At 42.2% G+C, this 12431-nt stretch overlaps 1 protein-coding gene across 4 annotated transcripts in view; it reads right to left on the bottom strand.

Moving 5' to 3' along the window:
* Positions 1-12431, bottom strand: part of med15 (mediator complex subunit 15) — a 184527-nt gene that overhangs the window by 69447 nt on the left and 102649 nt on the right. For all 4 annotated transcript variants that reach the window (XM_063031694.1, XM_063031696.1, XM_063031695.1 and 1 more), the window contains 2 exons: positions 6665-6799; positions 3490-3553 (listed from right to left, as the gene is read on the bottom strand). In XM_063031694.1, coding sequence (XP_062887764.1) covers positions 3490-3553; positions 6665-6799 — 199 coding nt within the window. The remainder of the gene's footprint in view (positions 1-3489; positions 3554-6664; positions 6800-12431) is intronic.

The following is a 12431-nucleotide window of genomic DNA, read 5'->3' as shown; positions in this document are numbered from 1 at the left end:
ACTTCTCTCCTTATTAGCTTTTTTCTTAATACTTGCAGTATAAGAAATAATTTGTCCTCTAATATACGCCTTAAAGGCATCCCATCTGATAAGAATAGAAGTTTCCTCTAAGGTATTCTTTTCAAAAAAGAGTAAATAAAAACTTTTAAAAAATGTTTATCAGATAACAAAGTTAAATTAAATTGCCAAAACCTATTTGTTTGAAGAAGACGAGGAAGCTTTAAAGATAGGAGCACAGGAGCGTGATCTGAGACAGCAATCTCTTTATATTCACAGGATCAAACTGATGGAATCATTTGGCTATCAATAAAAAAATAATCAATCCTGGAATACGTATGATGGACATGAGAGAAAAACGAATATTCCTTGTCTACTGGATGAAAAAAAAGGCCAAGCATCAACAAAACCACATTTCATTAAAAAAGATTTAATAAATACAGCTGATTTATTTGGTATCATTAGTTTAGAAGATGAATGATCTAAAGCTGGATCTAAGCAACAATTAAAGTCTACACCCATCACCAATAAGTACAGTCTTAGATTTGGCAAAAATGAAAAAAAAAGCTCAAAGAAACCTGGGTCATCTATATTCAGAGCATACACATTGGCAAATACCATTAGCTTGTTATTTAATTTCCCTGATCCTATAACAGAAGGCCCATTAGTATCAGAAATTACTTTATGTTGAACAAAGGGAACTTTATTATCTATAAGGATCAAAACTCCTCTGGCTTTGGCCTGAAATGAGGAATGGAAATGAGACTAAATTTAAATGATTAAAAAGGCGTGAATTGTCATACTTACATACATGGGTTTCTTGAAGAAAAACAACTGGTGTCTTAAGTATTTTAATATAGGCAAAAATCTTATTTCTTTTCACAAGGTGATTTAGCTCTTTCACGTTAAAACTAAGTAAATTAATACTTTGATCCATTTTCAAACTATTTATAAGGTTAAAGTAGCAATCAGAAAAATGCATATTAAACCCAAATAATAAACCTTGAGATATATTAGCTAAGCAACAGAATTGACTAGATTCCCAAATCAGCTTCAAGAAAAAAAGAACTCCCCATCCCCCTCCCTCCCCCCAAAGAGAGAAAATTGGTCAAAGAAAAACCACTATCTACCTCGACTGAAAACATCCCCTTAGAAAGACTGTTGGAACCGCTCCAAAGAATTCAAGGTTATTTACTGTTCCAACCAAGGCTAAATAATATACAGTAAAAAAAAACTTAGACAGGTTTATCAAACAGAAAGAGCAATTATTCATACTGAAATATATTAAAGAGTCATTTTTTAATATATAGTATTTCTGTTTTTGCAAGATTTTTAATCTATTTAATATATGTACACAGTCATTTTTTTCAGTCTAAAAATTCTTGCGCCTGCTCCTTCGTACAAAACCATTTAAATGATCCATCTTCTATTGTGATTCTCAGTCGAGCCGGAAAACGGAGAGAAGGCTTAAAATTTTGGCTGTAAAGCTCCGCCATAACTTTTTAAAACTTAACACGTTCTGCCATAACTTCTGATGAAAAATCTTCAACAATACGAATCTTCTGACCATGGTAGTCAATCATACGTTTTCCACGGGCATCACAAATCAGACGGTTCTTTATTTGAAATTCATGGAAACATATAATGACTGATCTTGGTTTTGATTCTGAAGTCGGTCTGTAGATAGCTGATCTGTGAACATGATCAATCAAAGGCAGAGACTTTATAATATCAGGGAATAATTCCATCAAAAGGTTTGCAAAGAATTCTTTAGGATTATTTCCTTCCGTTTGCTCTTTAAGTCCCAAGATTCGTAAGTTGTTTTTCCTACTTTTGTTTTCCAAATCAATAATCTTCTGTCTCAGTATTTCGTTGGACTTGGATTGTTTTCCATACAGCTTTTGCAAATCATCTATTCTCTTGTCCAGTATAGTAATAACCTCTTCATGTTCCTTTACCTTCTTATCGTGCTCGGTTAGAGTTGCTTGAATATCGTCTAATTTCATACCCATTTGCTTAATTTGAGGCAACACACATAAAAATTGCTGGTGAACGCAACAGGCCAGGCAACATCTATAGGAAGAGGTACAGTCGACGTTTCAGGCCGAGACCCTTCGTCAGGACTAACTGAAGGAAGAGTTAGTAAGAGATTTGAAAGTGGGAGGGGGAGGGGGAGATCCAAAATGATAGGAGAAGACAGGAGGGGGAGGGATGGAGCCAAGAGCTGGACATGTGATTGGCAAAAGGGATATGAGAGGATCATGGGACAGGAGGTCTAGGGAGAACTAAAGAACACTCAGGTTGAAGGAACAACACCTTATATTCCGTCTGTGCAGCCTCCAACCTGATGGCATGAACATTGACTTCTCTAACTTCCGTTAATGCCCCACCTCCCCTTCGTACCCCATCTATTATTTATTTATTTATTGTTATTATAATATATTTTCCTCTCTCTCCTTTTTCTCCCTCTGTCCCTCTCACTATACTCCTTGCCCATCCTCTGGGCATCCCCCCTCCCCCTTCTTTCTCCCTAGGTCCCGTCCCATGATCCTCTCATATCCCCTTTGCCAATCACCTGTCCAGCTCTTGGCTCCATCCCTCCCCCTCCTGTCTTCTCCTATCATTTTGGATCTCCTCCTCCCCCTCCCACTTTCAAATCTCTTACTCACTCTTCCTTCAGTTAGTCCTGACGAAGGGTCTCGGCCTGAAACGTCGACTGTACCTCTTCCTACGGATGCTGCCTGACCTGCTGCGTTCACCAGCAATTTTTATATGTGTTGCTTGAAATTCCAGCATCTGCAGATTTCCTCGTGTTTGCGTGTTTAATTTTAGCGCTGATTTATTGCGAATCAGCCGACGCTTCTTTTCTGAACTGTTGAAACTCCTCAGTAAGCTTTTGAATTGAGCCCGTAATAGCTTCCAAAGCTGCTTTGGTAGTCATAGTAATATAATAACCCGTCTAGCAGTAGCATTTCAAAAGGTTGGAGACAAAAGTAAGTAAGTTAGGAGCACCAGCAGACAGCTGTTACTCCATCAGCGGCCACCAGGCAAATCCCCATCTTGTTATCTCACGTTCTCGTTATTTATTGCTCTTTGTTTATATTTGCATAGTTTGTTGTCTTCTGCACTCTGGTTGATCTTTTACTGATCTTGTTACAGTTACTATTCTATAGATTTGCTGAGTATGCCCACAGGAAAATGAATCTTCAGGGTTGTATATGGTGACTTATATGTACTTTGATAATAAAATTTACTCTGAATTTCTGAACTGATCAGACAGATGGAGACAGATAGATTTCTGTTGCGGACAGAGGAAATCAGGACACACGGAACAGTGGACAAGCGGCTTCCAGGTGCACACCAGCCATACTGTAAATGAATGGTGGACAGAGAGCTAAGAGAGCCATCTACAGTAAGCCCAGAACAGGAAACAGAACCAGTGCGTAGAGTCAAACACATTATCTCTGTGTATCAATACAGAGACACTCATACCTTTTGTTAGGGTCTGTGAGGATGTCCAGAAGACTCTTCATTTTACTTAAGTCCTTCTTTCTGTCTGTAATATACATTAGTGTTAGAGTTGTAAACTTTGCAGTCACACAACAATGGCACAATCATTTACAGCAACGGTAACTGTGACAAAAAGGCATCGCAATAAAACCACTGAGTTCACAAGACAAGAGGGCTGCCCTACAATGAAAAATTAAGCCTGGGGTTTAGAGGGAAAAGATATAATCTCACAGAGACATACAAGGGATTGACAGCCATTTCTGCCTCTGTCACTCTCCAGGCGTAATTTAATCCCAGAACAAACTTTCCAGCATATTGTTTTCATTCCAGGATTAAGGGGCAAGGCATCACAGTAAAGGGATATTGACAACTGACCTGAAGGAAAAATGTCTTTACACAGAACCCTTGAAACCTCTATAACTCTGCATAAGAGGAGGCTGGGAGTGCTCATGACCAAGGACAAGGGAATCTTTTACACGAATGGACAGCCCAGTGCATCTGCAGATGTGGATTCTCACTATTCAGGACACTTACAGAGACAGGTGCATAAAAAGGGCCCGAAGAATCATTGGGGACCTGAATCACCCCAACAACAAACTGTTCCATCTGCTGCCATTCGGGAACCAGTACCACAGCATAAAAGCCAGGACCAACAGGCTCCGGAACAGCTTCTTCCAACAGGCCATCAGACTGATTAATTCACACTGATACAATTGTATTTCTATGCTTTACTGACTGTTGTATTGTACCAACAGGAACATTCATGAGACACAGAGAAAGGTGGAACAGGTTCATGGAGCCTGACTGCCTACTCCTGCTTCTGATTCTTGGGACAGCAGTAGATTCATGAGACACAGGGAAAGGTGGAACAGGTTCATGGAGCCTGACTGCCTACTCCTGCTTCTGATTCTTGGGACAGCAGTAGATTCATGAGACACAGGGAAAGGTGGAACAGGTTCATGGAGCCTGACTGCCTACTCCTGCTTCTGATTCTTGGGACAGCAGTAGATTCATGAGACACAGGGAAAGGTGGAACAGGTTCATGGAGCCTGACTACCTCCTCCTGCTTCTGATTCTTGGGACAGCAGTAGATTCATGAGACACAGGGAAAGGTGGAACAGGTTCATGGAGCCTGACTGCCTCCTCCTGCTTCTGATTCTTGGGACAGCAGTAGATTCATGAGACACAGGGAAAGGTGGAACAGGTTCATGGAGCCTGACTGCCTCCTCCTGCTTCTGATTCTTGGGACAGCAGTAGATTCATGAGACACAGGGAAAGGTGGAACAGGTTCATGGAGCCTGACTGCCTCCTCCTGCTTCTGATTCTTGGGACAGCAGTAGATTATTAACTCCAGCTGTTGCTGTCTTTATGAACCCTTCTATTTCGCCAGTTACTTCCTGCTTTTAGAACTTTCATTTACGATAAGCTAGAAATAAGACTGGAAATCCAAAATCGAACAAGAACTGCCTCACAGCTGCAGAGAGCTGGGCTCTATCCTGGCCTCTGCTGCTGTCTGTTTTGAGTTTACACATTCTCTCTGACACTGCCTAGGTGTGTGCTGGGTCCTCCTGCTTCCTGCCACACGCCAGCTGGTGGGTTAATTGGTCACTGTGAATCACCCATTAAAGGGAATTGAATTTTCAGGGAATAGGTTCCAGTGCTCCAGAAAAATGCTGGGGGGGGGGTATTGTTGGGGGTGGAACTGATGGGAATGCTCTTTTGGGAGCTGGCATGGAATCAATCAGCTGAATTATCTCTTTATTATAAATAAATATCACTGGACAACAATTTTTTTGTAAGTATTGCTTCCTCAGAAATTGTTTTTAACGATACACTACTTGAAGCTTGACACAAATATTATTTCAGACTACTTATATCACAAGAAATAATCTTGTATTGAATATAATGCATTTAATTCCATTATAGTGCTGATGATTTGCAATAGTTCAACTAAGCTAAAAATGTTTTGATGATCATTTTCCTGTCTAAGGCTTCTTGCTTAAGTGTCCAACAATAATCAGCCAGCACTGATAGATTCCAATTGCCCTGGCCCCATTTCTCCATGACTGCAATGTCCGGGTGTCACTGACAGCCCCAAGACTTGCAGGGAAGAAGCCTAAATAGGAATGCAGAAAATGAATCTTTAGTGACATAATGAACTTCATGGCTTTGTGTGCTTGAAGCACAAAGTCAACCAGCTGCACTTGGTTTGGTGCTCTGTAGTTGCCAAGAAATTTTTCAACGATACCCTTGAATGCCTTCCATGCTATTTTCTCCAGTCCCACGAGAAGTTCTTTGAATCGCCTATCACAGATGAACTGTTTGACTTGTGGACCAACAAAAGTACATTCCTTAATTTTGGCATCAGTTATTCCAACTTGAATCAAGAACTGAAGTAACAAATACTGGTGATTTTAAAAAAAATGGTGCAATAGGGAAATTCCATGGTGCTTTTCATGATCACCAGCCAAAAATCTGTAAAATACACCCAAAAGTATTGAGGAAGCAAAAACTTTGTTGTCCAATGTATTCAACAGTTACAGTTGCAAGAAAAAGTCTGTGAACCCTTTGCAATTACCTGGTTTTCTCCATTAATTACTCAAAAAATATGGTTTGATCTTCATCTAAGTCACAATAATAGACAAGCACAATTGCCTAAACTAATTACACACAAACAACTGTACTTTTCATGTCTTTACTGAACACATTGTTTAATCTTTCACAGTCCAGGCTGGAAAAAGTACGTGAACCCTTGCATTTAATAACTGGTAGAACCTCATTAAGCTCCACCAAGTGTTTCCTGTAGCTGCTGATCAGACTTGCACAATGTCGAGGAGGAGCTCTGGCTAACCCGACCGTGTTCTCCTCCACATTTGTGTACAGGAAATAACATCAAACAATCTTGAAAGACTTTACTTAAAAGTAACTCGAACCTACCAATCAAATCAAAACTTGTATCACAATCGCAAACTGGGCAGAAAAAACCGTGTGCAGAGCAAGGCTAAGGCTCCTTTTTGCATTGAGGTCACTTTTTATAAACCAGTAACTTACGATGTTACTAGAGGAAGCTACCAACATTCTGACTACTCCATGATCTACATAAAGGCTTCAGAACCCCAGAGATGGGGAAGAATGGAAGGTTCACTTTCAGACCCACCTTCATTTTTGTCTATTTTATTGATCATCCGCCTCAAAGGGTCAATGTACTTGGACAGCTGCTTCAGTTTGTCCAGGTACTGTTGTTCCTCAGTCTGTGTCCGACCAGCTGGGCTTGGAACTGAGCCTGGGTTCACTGTAACATCAAAAGCATGTCTCTCAGCTTAAATCCATATCCTTTTGTAAACCTGTGGCCATCCAAATGCAGCAACACCTTCACCATAGAGTAATGCTTCTAATCGATATTAAATATAAAAATTGGATACTGAAATCTTCACAACCGTTAGTTCTCCAGGAGAGCAAGCACCCAGATGCTAGTATCTACTTTGGTATAGAGTGGGTTGGTGTAGGTGTCTATTTCAGTACAGAGAATCACAGACCTGAAGGAATCTCCAGTACAGAATGACATCAAACTCCAGTGTCAAGTTGGGCACAGAGTCGCTAAGTGGCTGCATCTTTTTCAATAGAGAGTAAAGATGATAGAAAGTACTCATTTAGTATTCCAGCCAAGCCTTCTGCTTCCATATAGAGATAATAGACAATAGACAATAGGTGCAGAAGTAGACCATTCGGCCCTTCGAGCCTGCATCGCCATTCTGAGATCATGGCTGATCATCTACTATCAATACCCGGTTCCTGCCTTGTCCCCATAACCCTTGATTCCCCTATCCATAAGATACCTATCTAGCTCCTTCTTGAAAGCATCCAGAGAATTGGCCTCCACTGCCTTCTGAGGCAGCACGTTCCACACCTCCACAACTCTCTGGGAGAAGAAGTTCCTCCTCAACTCTGTTCTAAATGACCTACCCCTTATTCTTAAACCATGCCCTCTGGTACTGGACTCTCCCAGCATCTGGAACATATTTCCTGCCTCTATCTTGTCCAATCCCTTAATAATCTTATATGTCTCAATCAGATTCCCCCCTCAATCTCCTTAATTCCAGCGTGTACAAGCCCAGTCTCTCTAACCTCTCTGTGTAAGACAGTCCGGACATCCCAGAAATTAACCTAGTGAACCTACGCTGCACCTCCTCCACAGCCAGGATGTCCTTCCTTAACCCTGGAGACCAAAACTGCACACAATACTCCAGGTGTGGTCTCACCAGGGCCCTGTACAAATGCAAAAGGATTTCCTTGCTTTTGCACTCAATTTCCTTTGTAATAAAGGCCAACATTCCATTAGCCTTCTTCACTGCCTGCTGCACTTGCTCATTCACCTTCAGAGACTGATGAACAAGTACTCCTAGATCTCTTTGTATTTCTCCCTTACCTAACTCCACACCGTTCAGATAATAATCTGCCTTCCTGTTCTTGCTCCCAAAGTGAATAACCTCACACTTATTCACATTAAACGCCATCTGCCAAGTTTCTGCCCACTCACCCAGCCTATCCAAGTCACCTTGAATTCTCCTAACATCCTCATCACATGTCACACTGCCACCCAGTTTAGTATCATCAGCAAACTTGCTGATGTTATTCACAATGCCTTCCTCTAAATCATTGATGTAAATCGTAAACAGCTGTGGTCCCAATACCAAGCCCTGTGGCACCCCACTAGTCACCACCTGCCATTCCAAGAAACACCTATTCACTGCTACCCTTTGCTTTCTATCCGCCAACCAGTTTTCTATCCATGTCAATATCCTCCCCCCAATGCCATGAGCTCTGATTTTACCCACCAATCTCCTATGTGGTACCTTATCAAATGCCTTCTGAAAGTCAAGGTATACCACATCCACGGGATCTCCCGCGACTATCTTCCTGGTTACATCCTCGAAAAACTCCAATAGATTAGTCAAGCATGATTTGCCCTTGGTAAATTCAGGTGGATTCAGAATTGGCTTGCCTGCAGAAGGCAGAGGGTGGTGGTGGAGGGAGTACATTCAGATTGGAGGATTGTGACTAGTGCTGTCCCACAAGGATCTGTTCTGGGACTTCTACTTTTCGTGATGTTTATTAACAACCTGGATGTGGGGGTAGAAGGGTGGGTTGGCAAGTTTGCAGATGACACAAAGGTTGGTGGTGTGCAGATAGTGTAGAGGATTGTCAAAGATTGCAGAGAGACATTGATAGGATGCAGAAGTGGGCTGAGAAGTGGCAGATGGAGTTCAACCCGGAGAAGTGTGAGGTGGTACACTTTGGAAGGACGAACTCCAAGGCAGAGTACAAAGTAAATGGCAGGATACTTGGTAGTGTGGAGGAGCAGAGGGATCTCGGGGTACATGTCCACAGATCCCTGAAAGTTGCCTCACAGGTGGATAGGGTAGTTAAGAAAGCTTATGGGGTGTTAGCTTTCATTAGTCGAGGGATAGAGTTTAAGAGTCGCGATGTAATGATGCAGCTCTATAAAACTCTGGTTAGGCCACACTTGGAGTATTGTGTCCAGTTCTGGTCACCTCACTATAGGAAGGATGTGGAAGCATTGGAAAGGGTACAGAGGAAATTTACCAGGATGCTGCCTGGTTTAGAAAGTATGCATTATGATCAGAGATTAAGGGAGCTAGGGCTTTACTCTTTGGAGAGAAGGAGGATGAGAGGAGACATGATAGAGGTGTACAAGACAATAAGAGGAATAGATAGAGTGGACAGCCAGTGCCTCTTCCCCAGGGCACCACTGCTCAATACAAGAGGGCATGGCTTTAAGGTAAGGGGTGGGAAGTTCAAGGGGGATATTAGAGGAAGGTTTTTTACTCAGAGAGTGGTTGGTGCGTGGAATGCACTACCTGAGTCAGTGGTGGAGGCAGATACACTAGTGGAGTTTAAGAGACTACTAGACAGGTATATGGAGGAATCTAAGGTGTGGGCTTATATGGGAGGCAGGGTTTGAGGGTCGGCACAACATTGTGGGCTGAAGGGCCTGTACTGTGCTGTACTATTCTATGTTCTATAAATCCATGCTGGCTTGGCCCAATCCTATCACTGCTAGCAAGATATGCTGCTATTTCATCTTTAATAATGGACTCTAGCATCTTCCCCACTACTGATGTTAGGCTAACAGGGCGATAGTTCTCTGTTTTCTCCCTCCCTCCTTTCTTAAAAAGTAGGATAACATTAACCATTCGCCAATCCTCAGGAACTGATCCTGAATCTAAGGAACATTGGAAAATGATCACCAATGCATCTGCAATTTCCAGAGCCACCTCCTTTAGTACCCTAGGATGCAGACCATCTGGACCTGGGGATTTGTTCACCTTCAGTCCCATCAGTCTACTCATCACCGTTTCCTTCCTAATGTCAATCTGTTTCAGTTCCTCTGTTACCCTATGTCCTTGGCCCATCCATACATCTGGGAGATTGCTTGTGTCTTCCCTAGCGAAGACAGATCCAAAGTACTTATTAAATTCGTCTGCCATTTCTCTGTTTCCCATAACAATTTCTCCCAATTCATTCTTCAAGGGCCCAACATTGTTCTTAACTATCTTCCTTCTCTTCACATACCTAAAAAAATTTTTGCTATCCCCCTTTATATTACTAGCTAGCTTGCGTTCATACCTCATTTTTTCTCCCCGTATTGCCTTTTTAGTTAAGTTCTGTTGCTCCTTAAAAATTTCCCAATCATCCGTCTTTCCACTCACCTTAGCTCTGTTATACTTCTTTTTTAATGCTATGCTATCTCTGACTTCCTTTGTCAACCACTGTGGCCACTTTCCCCCCTTTAAATCCTTCCTTCTCCAGGGGGTGAACTGATTTTGCACCTCGTGCATTATTCCCAAGAATACCTGCCATTGCTGTTCCACTGTCTTTTCTTCTAGGATATCCGACCAGTCAACTTTGGCCAGCTCCTCCCTCATGGCTCCATAGTCTCCTTTGTTCAACTGCAATACTGACACTTCTGATCTGCCCTCATCCCTCTCAACTTGCAGATAAAAACTGATCATACTATGGTCACTACCTCCTAATGGCTCCTTTACTTCAAGATCACTAATCAAATCCTGTTCATTGCACAACACTAAATCCAGAATAGCCTTATCCCTGGTCGGCTCTCGTAAAAGCTGCTCCAAAAATGCATCCCGTAGGCACTCTGCAAACTCCCTATCCTGGGGTGCAGTACCAACCTGATTTTCCCAGTTCACCTGCATGTTGAAATCCCCCATAACTACTGTGACATTTCCTTTGCCACATGCCATTGTTAACTCCCTATTCAACTTGCACCCAATATCCATGCTACTGTTTGGGGGCCTGTAGATAACACCTATTAGGGTCTTTTTGCCCTTACTGTTCCTCAGTTCTATCCACACTGACTCTATTTCTCCTGATTCTATGTCCCCCCTTGCAAGGGACTGAATCTCATTCCCTTCTCGACCCATTGAAATTCAGATATTGTCCTTGTCCTTTCCCATCATCTAAAATTTATGACCTGATTTAGCTCCCCAGAAGTTCTCCGACTGACATATAGCCCACTTTCGGCCTTCAATTAACTACAACAAGATCCAATAATAAGACCATAAGACATAGGAGCCCCTCCATTTGGCCCATCAAGTCTGCTCCGCCATTTCATCATGGCTGATCCAATTTTTCTCTCAGCTCTAATCTCTTGCTTTCTCCCCATATCCCTTCATGCCATGACCAATCAATAATCTAGCAACCTCTGCCTTAACTATACATAAAGACTTGCCCTTCACAGCTGCCTGTGGCAAAGAATTCCACAGATTCACCAGTCACTGGCTAAAGAAATTCCTCTTCATCTCCGTTCTAAAAGGATGCCCATTGATTCTGAGGCTGTGTCCCCTGGACTCTCCCACATCCTCTCCACATCCACTCTATCAAGGTATCAACCATTTAATAGGTTTCAATAAGGTCACCCCCATTCTTCTGAATTCTAGTGAATACAGGCCCAAAACCATCAAACGTTCTTCATGTGACAAGCCATTCAAACCTGGAATCATTTTTGTGAACCTCTTTTGAACCCTCTCCAGTTTCAGCACATCCTTCCTGAGGGGCCCAAACCTGCTCAAAATACTCCAAGTGAGAGGTCACCAGTGCTTTATAAAGTTTCAACGTTGTTGTATACTCTAGTCCTCTTCAAATGAATACTAACATTGCATTTGCCTTCCTCACCACAGACTCAACCTGCAAATTTAACTTTCAGGGAACCCTGCACAAGAACTCCCAAGTCCCTTTGCATTTCAGTACCTTTGTATTTTTTCTCCATTTAGAAAATAGTCAACCCTTTCATTTCTTCTACCAAGTGCATGACCACACACTTAGCGACACTGTATTCCATCTGCCACTTCTTTGCCCATTCACCTAATTCTGTCTAAGTCCTTCTGTAGACTCTCCACTTCCTCAAAACTACCTGCCCCTCCACCTATCTTCATATCTGCAAACTTTACAACAAAGCCATCAATTCCATCATCCAAAGCATTGACACATAATGTAAAATGAATTGGTCCCAACACAGACCCCTGTGGAACACCACTAGTCACCAGTAGCCAGTCAGAAAAGGCTCCCTTTATTCCCACTCTTTGCCTCCTGCCAATTAGCCACTGCTTTATCCATGCTAGAATCTTTCCTACAATACCATGGGCTTGTAGCTTGTTAAGGAGCCTCATGTGTGGTGCCTTGTCAAACGCCTTCTGAAAATCCAACACACATCATTCACTGACTCTCGTTTGCCTATCCTGCTTGTTCCTTCTTCAAAGAATTCCAACAGAATACTACCACCCATTTTTATCATGTGCCTCCAAGTATCCTGAGACCTCATCCTCAACTCCAGCATCTTCCCAGCCACTGAGGTCAGACTAACTGGCCAATAGTTTCCTTTCTTC

Source organism: Mobula hypostoma, chromosome 23, assembly GCF_963921235.1.
Source record: "Mobula hypostoma chromosome 23, sMobHyp1.1, whole genome shotgun sequence".
In the NCBI taxonomy this organism is placed as follows: domain Eukaryota; kingdom Metazoa; phylum Chordata; class Chondrichthyes; order Myliobatiformes; family Myliobatidae; genus Mobula; species Mobula hypostoma.
This window is presented reverse-complemented; position numbering and strand designations above follow the sequence as displayed.